Consider the following 15,870-nt stretch of genomic DNA (forward strand, 5'->3'; position numbering starts at 1 on the left):
TTTGCATTTTGGCAGCTAAACATAGAGATGGATTTAAAAACGAACGTGTAAGTAGCTGGATAATAATTTCCAGCATGATGTCAACATTTCTTTAAAGCAGAGCCTCAATTTCTAATCTGTCACTTTGGCCTCAAGGATGAGTTTGCCTTTATGAATGTAAAATGGCAATCTTGAAAGCCTTACCTCAAGTCAAGTATTTCTTCTTGAAGATGTTCTACGTTGGAAGGTACTGTTCACAGGAACTTGACCCTAAATAACGATATTTTTTTTCGTTGGCTTCAGATTCTGGATTTAGTTTGATTTTCTCCTAAAATCGTGAGTGTAGTTGTGATTGCTTTTTTACTACCATGTAATACTATTTCCTTCTTGGGGGTCCTGTGCAAATTGTGTATGGTCACATCCACTTCATTCGGTACTTCTCTTATGAACTAGAAATTGTCCAAATGGCTCTTTGCATATCCCGATTGGACGTATTCTCACTGAAGCCTCAGGACCAACCCCCACGCCTTGTCATATGTGTATGACGTCGTTTTTGACTTCCTGGCTTAGTGCTTTCTGGTGTAGGGTTGCTGTAGTCGCTGTCTTCAGCAATTGCTCTTTTTTCTTTCTTTCATTCATTACTTCTTTTATGTCGAAATTTCCCCACGTGACCAAGTAATTATTCTTTGTAACTTTCCTTGGCAGAAATCAGCCCGGATTTCTTACTGTGGACGTGGCTTTGACTTGTGTTCTAGTTCTTTTATGTTCCGCAAATAGCCCAAGGAGTCCATTCATTCTACCAACCAACCAACCATTTGAGTGAAATAGATACGTGTAACTAGTTACTTGATTGAGCCATTATTAGATGGGGGTTAAATTGCTGTACACTGTGGATTTCCAGTATCTTAGTTTGTAGGTAAAATTCTCTGGTGTATTACTAGTTTGATGGATTACTTTATTTTTAGTGGCCTAACTACATGAAGTTTTGAGTTTAAAATGTGGCTGGAATCTATAGGATAAACAGCTGCAATTCCAGCAACATGGCTGCAGAACTCCAGCTTAATATGTGTGATAACAAATACACTGTAGTATTGAGTTGAAGAGCATTATATGGGAAGCAGAAAAACTGGGATCTGTCCCAGCACTGCTACAACACACCTCCTTTTACCCATCTAGGCCTGACTTTCTCAATGGTGCAATGAGGAATTGGACTGTAGTTTCTGAGGCCTTGTCTAGCTCTGAAAAGTTAGGACTCTACTTTCAAATGGATATCAGCTGCCACTTCTTGACTTCGGAAGATGGTATTGGCCATTAAAGGATCCTTCTTCAAATTTCTATGTCTCTCCTTATCTTTGGTCTCACAAGACAGTTTAATCTTGTAGTGGAAAGCACTTTTTAGTGAGACAAACTGGATGTTGCCATGGAGCAAGGAATAACTGATTAATTTGGCAGAATGACATTAACTCATTTAGGTTGCTTTGTTCTAGATTGTTTTATTCAGTAATTAGCTCCTAAGACCCCTAGGAGCCTGTGCTCCATGCAGACACTAACAACAGTCTCTATCCAGTTGCTGGCTCTAGGTGAGAGAGTGATCTCGCCATCATGATCAAGTTACTTTCTGTTGCCCATTAGGGAAGCGGTGACTTGGGGAACTATTTGCCTGTTGAGTGCACATACCTGGAAACATACTGCTCTCAATTTTTCAGCCACATCAATGAGAAATGAGTGGCCCGTTAGCAAGCTGTGACTATGCAATCATGCAACAAAGCTGCCTAATAACATTTCATTTATTACTGGACTAAAAGCTCATTATTGTTTGTAAAGGATGAATTCATAACTTCGGCAGGGTTATAGTTTATACACAGTTGATTTCCATTTATAAAGGCAGAAAGTCCTTGTTTTCTCTAAATGTCAAGCTTTGACTTAAAACTCCCGTTTTTCTAGTCAGTGGAGTGTGTGCGTATGAAAGAAAATGTTTAGCAATTAGATGGGAAAGAAGGGAAATAGTATTTAAAATGTAGGTTTTTTTTTTTTTTTTCTTTTTTGGAGATAGGTTCTTGCTCTATCACCCAGACTGGAATGCAGTGGCACAGTCACGGCTTACTGCAGCCTTGCCTTCTGGGCTCAAATGATCCTTCCACCTCAGCCTCCTGATTAGCTGGGACTACAGGTATGTGTCACCACCCCTGGATAATTTTTAATTTTTTATAGAGACACAGAGTCTCACTATATTACCCAGGCTCGTCTTGAACTCCTAAGCTCAAGCGATCCACTCACCTTAGCCTCCCAAGGTATTGGGATTAGAGGTGTGAGCCACTGTGCCTGGCTAGCATGTAATTCTCATGTGCTTACTCCAGTAGCAGAAGAGATTAGAAAGACTGGCTTTTTCCAACACTGGAAGCTTGAATCTGGAAAGTCTTAAACTAATGTTGTAATTTCATACCACTAAGAAGCACTTTGCTCATGCAATTGAAAAAAAATTAAGTGCCTACTTGGGTGATTTCAGGGCACTTATAAGCAACTAAGACTAATTAGAAGCCCTCATAGCCTCTAATGACAAGGTAGGAAGTAATTTGCTCTATGATACAAAAATTCCTAGATATTTCGAATTGTTTCACATAACTGGGCACTGGATTCCTTACTGGGAGCTTTTGCTTTCCCACAGCCAATTCCCTGTTCTATGTCACACATTGTGGAGGGCAGGAGACAAATGGATACAGAGCTTGGTATCCACGGATATGGCTCCCAAATAGACATTTGGGAGGATGAGTCAGGAAAGAGAGAGGCAATATCTCAGTACCAGCTGTAACTAGAAAATGTCATTTACATGGAATGAAATGAGAACTTATACGAGGCAAGCTGAGAAGCACTTTTGGTTGAAGCAAATAGAAAAGTTAAGGCGCTTTCCTTAACCTTTAGGTACTGTTAAACATGTGTTTTTATGCTCAGATCTTTCTTTTATAACTGGGTTATAATTGCAGAGAACAAAAGGATCTGGGCATGAGAGAAAGTGAAATCAAGGGAGGAAGAAGGCATGCAATGGGGAAAGGGAGGAGCAGGAACGTCCACTTTACTGAATAAACAGTGCTGTAAAAGATGGATCCTGCATATTCTTTCCCCAGTCAACTTGGATGAAAACCAGAAATACTACATTCTTAAACACAGTTCATTTTTAGTTTGTCACGGCAATATAATATGGAAAAAAGTCAGGCCACTAATAAGCATTTTTAGAGTGCATCTTTGGCAAAAATGCGGACCTGCAGCAATTCAGATGGCTTTCTTTCAATCCGGTTCAAAAATCATGGCTCTGTAAATTTCCAAAAGTTTTAAAATCTTCTCATGTCTTCTTATAATCAGGCATTCAGAGGTATGTGTTGGTTCTCATAGCTTTGGTAGAAACAGGCTGAAAATAGAAATGAATATAAAATGCCTTGTCTTTAGGCTAATTTGGTATGGATTTGTAAGGCCTGAGTAAACTGGAAATTAGTACATTTCTTGAAATAATACAAATGAATGTGAGACACCTGGGTAGAACAGCAGATTGAGGAAAAAAAAAAAAAAAAAAAAAGAAGGTTAGCATTGTAGTCCCAAGTTTTGTAAAAGACATCAAGTAAGGCCACCAATAGAGGAACCAAGTTTCTTTTTCAGGTTCCCTGGGGTGGTTGACTATCAGCTTCACATTCGTGAGCTGGGGAGATGTAAAATGTAAGAAGGCCTTTGACTTTGTTTTTGATATGGTCAGCAGTGGCGCTGTCTGCAATCCGGGCCCAGCATTCTCAGAGGGTGTGCAGTACAGATGCTTCTGGCTGGCAGGGAGGTCGTGGCAGTGGGCTGATGAGTGTGTGGTGTTGGGAGGGCTCACAGGGTGGCGGGGCAGGCCTCCGTGCAAAGGGAATTCCTTTCTGGTCATGCCCTCCTTTTTGGCTGGAGCTTGGTGCAGAGTTTGGCTGCCATTCTCACCCCTGGATGGGGTAGAGGCAGGTCTCAGACAACCTCAGATGATTGAACAGCAGCTGTGACCCTCAGAACAGCGTTTCTTCTTTTTCTTGGGGTGGAAAATGGTGAGGATGGCTTCATCAAAAACTGCTTTGAGACCTTTCTGAGTCAGAGCCGAGCATTCCAAGTAGCACTGTGCTCCGATCTGAAACACAAAAGAGAGAGAAGCATGAGAGGAAAAAAAGAGAGAAAAGCACGGTGGTATCAACCCACTGCCCAGACAAGCACTTACTTCTGCCTCTCCTACAAACAGCCTGTGGGGTGGTTTGGATCATGTTTGTCTTTTTTTTTTTTTTTTGCATTTCAATTTGTACCTGTCATCCTATTTTATTGTATTTTTGTATTTTTTTATCTTCTTCTTTTTTTTTTTTTTTTTTTTTTTTAGCAATAAATGGTTGTGGATCACTTCTGGAAAGCAGTGAATCATGAAATTGATCCCTAGTCATTTATTCCTAATAATATAAAAAATATGAAGATCTAAAAAATTAGCAGAGAATTCAAAACCGATGATATAATTTAAATATGTTTTGTGAAGACCAGGGCTGCATGATCTTGTTTTCCATATTCTCTTATTTGTAGGCAGAATGTGTAAATCATGTACAAGTGAAATGTATCTCCTTTGGTATGATAAAAGGCAAAGTGTCAGCTTGGTTGATAAAGCAGCTGGAAAGAGAGGGAGTGATAATGGTTTTATAGGTCATTCTTGATTAAACTGTACCACTTTTAAGGTATCCCTCAAGAAAATAATAGCTGATTGGCATTATTATTTAGTTTTAGTTTTAACATACTTTATTTATTTATTTATTTATTTATTTTTGAGATGGAGTTCCACTCTTGTTGCCCAGGCTGTAGTGTAGTGGCACCATCGTGGCAACCTCCACCTCCTGGGTTCAAGTGGTTCTCCTGCCTCAGCTTCCCGAGTAGCTGGGATTACAGGTGTGCACCACCATGCTGGGTTAGTGTTTGTATTTTCAGTAGAGATGGGGTTTTCACATTTTGGCCAGGCTGATCTCTATCTCCTGACCTCAGCTGATCCGCCTGCCTCAGCCTTTCAAAGTGCTGGGATTACAGGCATGAGCCACTATGCTCAGCCTTAACATACTTTAAAAGGCGTATTTTTAAAAAGGTTATAAAAACCGCACTAAAACATGTAACAATAACAATAAAACATATAACAATAATCATAAAATACATTTACTGCCAAAGGCATCCTTCTTGTCAGTGTACAGTCTATATGTTTAAATGATAAAGTATTTCATACTTGCATAGAACTTCATTTTAAATATTTGGATGATTTTACACTATGGTGTGTCTGATAATCACAAACCCCTCCTGAGAAATACACAAATTCAGGCCAGAACTATAGATTCTCATCTAAAAATCACAGACCAGCACAGACCATATTTGGCAGTCAGCTTCTTGGGAAGGAGACCTGAGGTTTTAATTGTTCATAAGCTCAGGAAGAGTCAACAATGTGATGTTGGCCTTTTACTATTAAGGACACCTGGAGAAATGACTTTTTTTTTGATTTACATTTTAAGAAAAACTTTGAAAAATTAAAGCAGATTCAGAAGAGGTTGGCTACATGGTGAGTTCCTGGAGAGCACAGCAGAGAAACGGCCAAAACAAAGCAGTAAAATCATAGGCCTGTCCTGTCCACTAGCTTATGTGAATGACAAAGCGGGGCTGGTGCAAGAGAATATACAGAGGTGGGGACTGTGGTGGGTTGTAGCACGCACACCCCCTCCAGAGCATGCAGTCTTACTCAGCTTTCAAGTGGTAATGTTGGTTCACTGTTGTCCATTTTTGTATTTTTCAAAAGGAGTTGGAAATTTGGATTTTTAAATTTAGTATTTACCGATTTATAAAATATTTACCATGGGCCAAGCAAGACACGATTTGGGACACGTTTGGCAGCAGCCGGCCAGTTTGTAGTGTGTGGACTAAATACACTTGTGCTTTAAACGGAGTGGGAATAACCCCAGAGAGGTAAAATGAATGGCTTATGGGCACAACCAGAAAGTGAAAGAAACAGACCTAGAATCTGGGTCTCTTGATATATGTTCTTTTCCTTGCTCTGTGACAGTAACTGTGACCCCTATCACTAAGCTCTGCAAGAAAATGGTCAAGTTGACAGTTGATGAAATGAGGTTGTCTACTTATTTCAAAGGCCACAGATAACAAAAACTAAGCATCAAATAGAGTTGTTTTGGTTGGGCCCAGAGACTATTTCCTAACCTCTCCGACAGAGATTATGCACTTTGCATTTTTTTTTCCTGTCAGGAGTGGTTACTGTATTAGCCGAAGGAAAATGCCAAAAGAAAAGATGTTGGATGTTGAAAATCTATTTTACGGCTTTCATTTTGACCACGGTTTGGTTTTCAGATTAGGAAATAACTTTTTAAAATTATTAAAAACAGTTAGAGACAAGACAGGAATAAAGGGCAGAGAAAAATTTCCTAATAACATGATGAAATGCCTTCTGTTGCGTTTTGGGATTGTGTTCAATGCTTGATTCAAACACATGGGAAAAGCACGCTCATCTGACGGCACACGGCGTTGCCAGCTGAATGACTCTGACTTGACTGTAACGTGGTGGCGCTTGTCATTCATGCTGAAAAAAGACCTAGAAAGTGCTGTGGCACCTTTCTGTCTGGAATACCTCTTCACTAAGGATCCCGAGCCTAGGACTGATTCTGCCTGGAATTCCGGGACCCCCGAGCTGAGCTCCTTCACACCTGGAGTCCCGCAGGAGAAGCGGGGCGCTCCCCCCTCCTCCTCCCCACAGAGTGCTGCTGACAGCATGTCAGGCTTTGCCTTTCGACGGAGCAGGAGGAGCCCAAACTTGTCTCTTCCAATTCAGACATTTCTGAAGATAATAAAATAGCAGATAAAGGCATTACTGTATTGTGTAATGGGGTTAATATAACATTATGTTGTGCTGATAGAAAAAGCAGTCATCGGATTATGGTTGTGATTTGGGAAACACGTGTGAAGAAACAGAACCCAGTTATGAGGTAGGTATTGTTACCATGTGTCGAGTTCTCTAAGGGTCAGAGAAGAATTCATCCTGGTTCAGGGAAAAAGCACAGCCAGATTGCTAAAAAAAATTTTCGGTGCCCTCAAAGATGTGAAATGAAAAATGGTCTCGAGGAAATGCGGCTCTTCTTACAGCAGCAACTTCATCTGCTCCTTGGAGCAAAATGACCTACACAGTCAAGTATTTAGAAGCCATCTGGGAGGGTTCAGGATTCGAGGCTCCTTGTTCAGACACACATGCAAGCAATCTGGAAAGTGTTCTACCCAAATGACTTATTTTCAAGAAAAAAGTAGAGACTGAGGATATAAACTGAAAAAACACTCTTTTGATTATTTTATAATAGCTAACACTTACTATCTCAAAACCAGGGAAATTTATCAGTGATGTACAGAAGATACAAGAGTCTGAGAAGAAATTAAAAAAAACAAACGTAATGACTAATCAAGTAAAAGAAAACCTAGTACTTCTTCCACGTTGTTCCACTGGGGGCCAGGACAAGTTATAGAATAAGAAAGTAACTGGAAGGGATCAAGGCAAAGAGATCTACCCAGCTGTAGCCATGTCTGAGAGGGCTCATGGATTTAACACCAACTGTAATTTGCTGAGCTGGCCCTAGTGGTACATGAGCTAATTTCATTGTCACAAGAACTGTGCAAGGAAAAGTCTATCACCATCTTCATTTCACAGCTCAGGAAACTGATGCCCAGAGAGGCTAAGTAACCCCCGTTATGGCCACACAACTAAGAAAACGGCAGAGATTCAAATTTGTCTGCCTCCTGAGCCAAAGTCTTATTCTACTCTTTTGGGCTGTCTCTAGCAAATGTAAAGAAATTGTGGCTGAAAGAGCAAAATCAATGAACACAAGGGCGAAGTTGTTACGGATATAGTAAGCTATTAACAGTTTCTGTTGATGAGGAAATGCTGGCCTAGAGTTGCTCGATCTTCTGAATTTTTTTAGAAGCTAGAAATGGGTTTCCAAACTGTTAAAGGTAGGGCACTAAATTGCATTAAAAATATCTGTTTGAGCCGGGTGTGGTGGCTCACACCTGTAATCCCAGCACTTTCGGAGGCTGAGGCAGGTGGATCACCTGAGGTCAGGAGTTCGAGACCAGCCTGACCAACACGGAGAAACCCCAACTCTACTAAAAATACAAAACCAGCTGCGTGTGGTGGTGCATGCTTATGATCCCAGTTACTCAGGAGGCCGAGGCAGGAGAATCCCTTGAACCCAGGAGGTGGAGGTTTCGGTGAGCTGAGATCACGCTGTTGCACTCCAGACCAGGCAACAAGAGGGAAATTCCATCTCAAAAAAAAAAAAAAAAATCTGTTTGGACCGATCAAAATATTTGTGGGGGTGAAATTTGGCCAGTCAGCTGCCAATTTGCTCCCTATGCTTTAAAAGATGCCTTTGCATGCCCTGGTCTCCCTGCCTGGAATTTTGTGCCCTCCCTAGACCCCTTTATTCACCTGAAAAACTTTTCCTCATCCTTCAAATCTGGCTGAGATGTTAACTGGTTCAATAAATCCCTGAAAGCTCCTTCTCTGAATGTATTAGTCCCTCCCTTTTCTGTGCTACCTGGTACATTGCCCAGCTGTTACTGTGTCCATCCAGGTGGCTTGCTTTTGTTTGCCTGTCTCCCTCCTCTTCTGGCCTTTGTAACCCAGATACCAGCGGCGAAGTGACTTTCAATGACCAGGAGACAAAGGGAAAATGGCCAGCACAAGGCAGGTGGCAGTGACTCTTCCAGTTAGGGGGAGGGCATTGAACACTCCAGTTGATTGATTGATGACAGGATGTTTGCAGCAATTTTGCTGCTTTAAATCCCACCTGTGCATGTTACAACCCCAGCAGGAAACTTAGCAGATGCTAAGTTAAAGAGTGACAACAAAAGGCACAGCGTGAAGAAGTTGGTAGGAGAGAGCAAAGAGAACCCAGAGATTAAAAAAGGAAAAATGACAAATTCCTGTATCAAAAAATACCTTAGGAAGTCTGAACTTGGAAGATCATGTTTAGACTGTATTAGATGGAACTGGGGAAGAGAATGCACAGAGAATTATAATCTTAGAGCTAAAAAGTGTAGCATCCTGCATAGCACCTGGCACCTATTAGGTGTTCAATCAATTGTTGTTTAATAAATCTAGCAGCAATATGGACAGTTACAAATGTGTAGAAGAATGGGAAAAGTAGGCTGAGGATGAAAAAACTACAGTAATAAAAAGAAGAGGGAGGATAAAACAAGGAAAAGGATAATGAATATTTATGATCAATTAATGCACACTATGTAAATATGGTTGACTTTGGAGTATAAAGAATTGTAAATATGTCTGATAGAAAAAAGTCCTTTAAAAATAAAACACCTCTTGAGACCAAAAAGAGATGATTGATGAAAAATGCTTTAGAAATTGAAAAGTATTGAACAGAAATAATCAGATATGAAAAATCTGAACTTGCAGAGACTTTAAGTTGCGGGGAGCTTTGCACATAAAAATAAGGGACTCCAGTATATGAAAAAGAAGCCCCACCCTTAAGGTTTCTTTTCAGATTATAGGAGGAAGGCAGAAGAGCTGGTGGTTAAAGCAGTTTTATATCCTCACTCTGCCACTTTCTAGCTGGGCAACCTTAACCTCTCTGAGCCTCAGTTTCCTGTAGAAAAGTGGATATAATAATATACACACCTCAGGGAGTTGCTGTGAGGATTAATTAAGACAAAGCCTGTAAGGCACATGGCACCCAGCCTAGCACATTAGAAACACTCCATAAATGCTAGCTGTGATTATAAACTACTTGACAGAAAAGTCACAGAGTAGAGAAACTTAAAGCATCTCTATAATTACATGAATTGTGATAAAACCAGTTAAAATCTTGCTAGGTTTTCTTCTAAATTGGATTTTGTAAGCGAAACATGATTCCCTCTGTCTCTGAGAGCAGTTGCTAGGAGAAACTAGCAAAAGGCAATATAAACGGTGAACTCAGCCATTGTTCCGAAAATAAGTATGAAATGAGATGGGAGGCTTTGGAACGACTTCTTTTCAAAGGGAAAAAAAACAACTTCTCTAATGAGAAGTGAGGCTAGGAAGCTGACAGCATGAAGGAGCACAGAAAGAGTTCCCGTAAGAAGCTGGTGCTGGCCAATGTGAAAAATGTGTAGAAAGGAACCACATACAATTCTTTATGGGGCTCCATATTTAGGTATCTTAATGAGAACATCTGAGGCTGAATGAGGAGAAGGCAGAAGAACCTACAGGCATACACCCATTTCACCTGGGGAAAGGTACACAGTGGGAGGTCATTTACATTTCCACAACGGTCAGGTAAGCAGTTGGTGATGTCCACAGAGCTGGATTGGAATTTTTTTATTTTTTATTTTATTTTTTTTATAGAAAGTGATTTATTTAGAGAGAGAAAAAGGAAAAGGAGGGAAACAGCGAATTCTCACACTGAGTAAGAGAATCCAGAAAGATGGAATCCAGGAGAGGAAAGCAGCTTCCACACTGAGTGGAAGGGAATGGAGACAGATGGAGCTTAGGAGGGGAAGACAGGCTTCCACTAGAGAGTGTGGAAGGAGACTCCAGAGGGGAAATCCAGGAGAGAGAAAGATGGCTTCCACGAGAGTGTTTGTGGAAGGGGACCCAAACATGGAGTCCCTGGATTGGAAGTTTTTGACTGCGTTATTAGCCACGTGGATCAAACGCGCTTGTCTTCTCGGACCGTTTCCTCATCTGTAAGCTGAGACCAACACTATCTGCTTCAGAGGGTTATCATGAGGCTGAAATGAGTGATTATAAAGCCCTTAGGATCCTAAGAGCTCCGTGAAGGCCTGGGTATGTCACAGTATTGATATTACTGTGCTTAGAAGTAGGAAGAGTTCAGTATCTCAATCAGGCGTTTGTGAGATGTTCTCATGCATTTACCCGTAAAAATATAATTGTATTTAATTCTAATTGTACTTAATTCATTTCTAGTCGAGTGTATCATGCTTAGTTTTAGTGCCTACAAGCAAGTTTTAGTAAGATAAATGCATACATTTTTGTAAGTGAAGACTTTGTAGTTAATATGCTTGACTGGCTTGAAGAGGTGACTTTTGACTCTGCCTGGGGTATGCATTTTTGCTAAGTTAGTCATTTAGAAAGTAAGATGGAAAATTTTCAAACCTCTGACCTGGGTCAATAGATGTATGACTTGATGAGGAATCAGATTTAAGTTTTGGAGATGTGCTCTACAGGCCTCCTCTCGCATAAAGCAGTTCCATCCTCTCGTATGGCTGCTTTGCTCACATCTCGGGGTAATGGGGGAGGCCAAGACTTGGTGTCTGGCAAATACTTTCTAAAGCATTTTCCTAACTCTTCATGTTAAGCTCTCAAGAAGGAAGAAAGGTCCATGAAAACAGTTCCAGCTCTGAGCAAATTGCTATTATCTGCCAAAGAGCCACTTAGATCCCCAACTAGTCACTTTTTGGTGTATGTTATCCTTCCAGATGCTGTTTGTGACACAATCCAGGCTCGCTAAGTGGCTATTCATTATATGGAGAGAAATATGGGACAAATATAACCCTGCCAGATGCTAACCCAAGTCTCTCCCAAGAAAATCACAAAATGCCTCTTATGGGGTTATTTAAATGAGTTACATCCATAATAAGCAGTAAGATTTACAAATATATATCTAACGACTCCCTTTATTCATGCTAAATATGGCAAGTAGATGTTCTAGAGGTTGCTAAATCAAATGATAAGTGCTTCAGCTGTTTAAATTCACCAAATTGCTTTCTTAATGAAAAACAGACAACGCTGGCTGACAAGAAGGCTAAGCCAATGGCACCTTCCAGCCCGACTAGAACAGAGTGGGGATAGAACGCTTAGAGAAGATTCTAAACACATTGCAGTTTAAGCAAAACCCCGTGTTGCACGCCCATTCCAAAGCATACGACACACTCTGCTCTCAGCATACATTTAAAATTCAGTTCAAATCTGACTGTACCGCTTTTGCAAGCTTCACACCATGCTCGTAAGTGAGAGGTTTCTCTTTCATATACAGCAAACGGGCCAAGGTTTTGGGGTCATCACGGAGATCAATCTGGCAAGAAAACATACATGATAAACTTATTTATTTTCTCAGGCCTTGCCAGATATTTTAAACTGTGATATCATAGAGTCTTTTTCCCTGTTAACATCTTTGAATTTGCTAAATTTTCTTGAAGGAAGCACATACGCATGCCTATGTTATGTCTAAAAAAGTAAAGCAGTTTCTTTGTAAATGTACACAACAGACTTTCCTTATGTTTTCCCCTTCAGTTACCCTGCGAGCAGAAGACTTAAGCAGATGATTCTGTTGCTATCTCAGACGTTTCTTCAAAATTTTCTATTTATTTCCAGATTCTATTTATAGGGCATGCAAGATAACCAATCAGTCTCATTACCTTACAGTGATGCCTTATTTGATCCCAAATTATATTACTCGTTATTTACTAGTTTATTCCCTGGCTTTGAACACTTTTTTTTTTTTTTTGCTTTTCCATATAAAAATCTTCATCCTCAAAAGAGGTATGAAGATTTACTACCTGTGGGGATATTCTAACAAATGCTCTGCAAGTTCTGGAAGACAAGTCCCTAACAGAAATTTTCAAAGGGTTTGCTCAAGATAAGCATTAATCTTTTCAAAGGTAGAACTTTGAAGATAGCATTTATATATCTGGATTAGATTTGATAATTTAATGAAATATTTTGGTTGCTTTAAAACCTCACTGTGTATGTGAACCCATGTCCACATGAATGGGTGTGAATGTGGGAACACAAGGGCTTGTATCTTAAAGAAAGGCCAGTATATTAGGGTCCCATTTATAAGCACATTACTCAGCTCTACTGATTGTGTGTGTGTGTATGTTATAATCGTTCATTTTTGTACCTATGTGTAATAAAAATCAGCTCAATTCACAGAAAGGTGATTGAATGTCCCGTCACATATTTTGGCAGCAGGGATTCAGGCTCCGTCAATATGGGCAAAAATTATTATCTGGAATTCAAGGCAAAAGACTTCGTTTAAACAAACAATTACCTTTCAGAGCAGAAGCATTAACTATGATTACTCTGATTTATGGATATATGTATTCCTCTATTTTGTCTCTAAGTAAATACCTGTCCACATCTTCTTTAGGAAATATTTTTCTTTTTTTTCCTTTATGTTAAACAATTCTCTTGTTCAAACAAAACATACATGAATAATAGAAATAGCATATGAAACAGATAACAACGAAGCCCTCCAGTGTTAGTGCTTTCCTATGTCTTTGGGATAGTAATTTGGGTTTTAAAATGTCAAAGAACAAAATCCACTTAAAACGATAAACAGTAGCAATCTTTAATACATTTAATGTGATTGGCTTACTACTGGAAATTCAAACTATGGAAATTTATTATCTTTCAGAACACGGCAAAAGCTTTCACAATCGTAGGTTTGTTTATCTGGTATATGTGTTTTAACTTATTCTCTAAGATCAAGAGGTTTAAAGGGAATAGACAATCATTACTTTTTATCTTCCTTCTCCAGAAGTGTAATTTAAGAGTTCCTGTCAGAGTATGCCCATTCTGATGGCTGGGATCACCTTGACATTCCTACTTATTTTGTGATTTTTTTTTTTTTTTTGAGACAAAGTCTCGCTCTGTTACCCAGGCTGGAGTGCAGTGGCCTGATCTCGACTTACTGCAACCTCCACTGCCCAGGTTCAAGCAATTATCTTGCCTCAGCCTCCAGAGTAGCTGGGACTACAGGCACGTGCCACCACGCCCAGCTACTTTTTGTATTTTTAGTAGAGATGGGGTTTCACTGTGTTAGCCAGGATGGTCTCCATCTCCTGACATTGTGATCTGCCTATCTCAGCCTCCCAAAGTGCTGGGATTACAGGCGTGAGCCACCACACCACACCTGTCCCTGTTTTGTGATTTTAAAACAACTGTGGATTTCAGATATAAAAAAATTAGGTAGTATGTTCAATTGACACCCTCACCTTATTGCTCTGATTCAAGCCTGGTGAAGGGTGTCTATTTTAAAAATTACTGTGTTATTCAAGAAACCCGAGAGATTAATTTTTGAAGGCTGTATCAAAGCTCCGTATTAAAGCTCTATTATCTTTCCCACTATCGGCTTAATCATCAGGCACACTTTAAGAACTTCTGTGCATAGGACTGAAACGTCTGAGACACTCTTAGATGGTGTTTGGCAGAATAGGCTGTTCTTGAGGTACCTAAAGCATCTTCCGGTTTTTGCAGCCCGCCCACCCTGCCATCACCGCATTTTAACCTGGGTCCCTATGAGGACGTAAGGCACGTGAGGCATGCAGTCCTTGAGCTCGGGAACCCATTCCTCCTGGACGTTGTGGTAAGAGGCAGGATTTACGACAGAGAAGCAGATCAAAAACACATCCGTGTTGGGGTAGGAGAGTGGCCTCAGCTGGTTGTAGTCCTCCTGTGGGAAGAGCAGACAAGGGTTTGTACAGCCTGTGTCAGGGGTGTCCCATATGGTTCCACAGTCAGATTGCAGTTAAGATCCCACTACAGCACACTGGGATCCTGTTTCTTCCCCCACTCTAGAATCTGGTAGTTCTCTCTCTTCTAGAACTAAAAGAGCCATCAGTCAGAGAAATACCTGCTTTTTGCATGCAGAGATTATGTATTGCTGTATTGCCCCTTCTTATTTTTTATTTTTATTTTTTTTTGAGGTGGAGTTTTCTTCTTGTTGCCCAGGCTGGAGTGCAATGGTGCAATCTCGGCTCACTGCAACCTCTGCCTCCCAGGGTCAAACGATTCTCCTACCTCAGCCTCCCGAGTAGCCGGGATTTCAGGCATGTACCACCATGCTTGGCTAATTTTGTATTTTTAGTAGAGAAGGGGTTTCTCCATGTTGGTCAGGCTGGTCTTGAACTCCCGACCTCAGGTGATCCGTCCGCCGAGATGGGTGGATTACTGGGATTACAAAGTGCTGGGATTATAGGCATGTGCCACTGTATCCGGCCTTTTAGTATTGCCCCTTCTTAAGATAAACTTAAGAATTTTTTTTTTTTGAGGCGGGGTTTCGCTCGTTACCCAGGCTGGAGTGCAATGGCGCGATCTCGGCTCACCTCAACCTCCGCCTCCCGGTTTCAGGCAATTCTCCTGCCTCAGCCTCCTGAGTAGCTGGGATCACAGGCACGCGCCACCATGCCCAGCTAATGTTTTGTATTTTTAGTAGAGACGGGATTTCACCTTGTTGACCAGGCTGGTCTCGATCTCTTGACCTCGTGATCCACCCGCCTCGGCCTCCCAAAGTGCTGGGATTACAGGCTTGAGCCACCGCGCCCAGCCAAGAAATATTTTTAACAGTTTTATTGAGATGTAACTTACATATCATAAAGCTCACCCATTTATTTTTTATTTTTAAATGGTATACATTTAAGGTGTACAATAAGGTGTTTGTACACATACACATGCTGCAGTGAAACAAATTAACATATTAATCTCCTTACAGCTTACCTTTAAACATACATTTTATCGTCAGAGGACCAGAAATCTGCTCTGTTAGCGTATTCCCAGTATGCAATATAGTATTATTAACTATAGTTATCATGCTGTACATTACAGCTGTAGACTTACCCTAGCTAATTGCAGCTTTGAACCCTTGATCCTGTCTTACTTGCCTCTGGTAACAACAGTTATACTCTCTGTTTGTATGTATTAAAAAATTCAGCTGACAGAGCACGGTGGCTCATGCCTGTAATTCCAGAACTTTGGCAAGCCAAAATGGGAGGATCACTTGAGTCCTTGAGTTTGAGACCAGCCTGGGCAACATAGCAAGACCCCATCTCTACCAAAAAATACTAAAATTAGCTGGG

General features: G+C 40.6%; 1 protein-coding gene across 1 annotated transcript in view; it reads right to left on the bottom strand.

Moving 5' to 3' along the window:
* Positions 1-3,131: 3,131 nt before the first annotated feature.
* RHOJ (ras homolog family member J) overlaps positions 3,132-15,870 on the bottom strand; it is a 92,294-nt gene continuing 79,555 nt past the window's right edge. Inside the window, exons 3-5 of the mRNA XM_003924418.4 lie at positions 14,304-14,468; positions 11,991-12,086; positions 3,132-4,120 (exon numbers count right to left, since the gene is read on the bottom strand). Of these exons, the coding sequence (XP_003924467.1) occupies positions 3,974-4,120; positions 11,991-12,086; positions 14,304-14,468 (408 nt within the window). The 3' untranslated portion in view covers positions 3,132-3,973. The remainder of the gene's footprint in view (positions 4,121-11,990; positions 12,087-14,303; positions 14,469-15,870) is intronic.

The sequence above is a fragment of the Saimiri boliviensis genome, chromosome 2 (genome assembly GCF_048565385.1).
Source record: "Saimiri boliviensis isolate mSaiBol1 chromosome 2, mSaiBol1.pri, whole genome shotgun sequence".
Classification (NCBI taxonomy): domain Eukaryota; kingdom Metazoa; phylum Chordata; class Mammalia; order Primates; family Cebidae; genus Saimiri; species Saimiri boliviensis.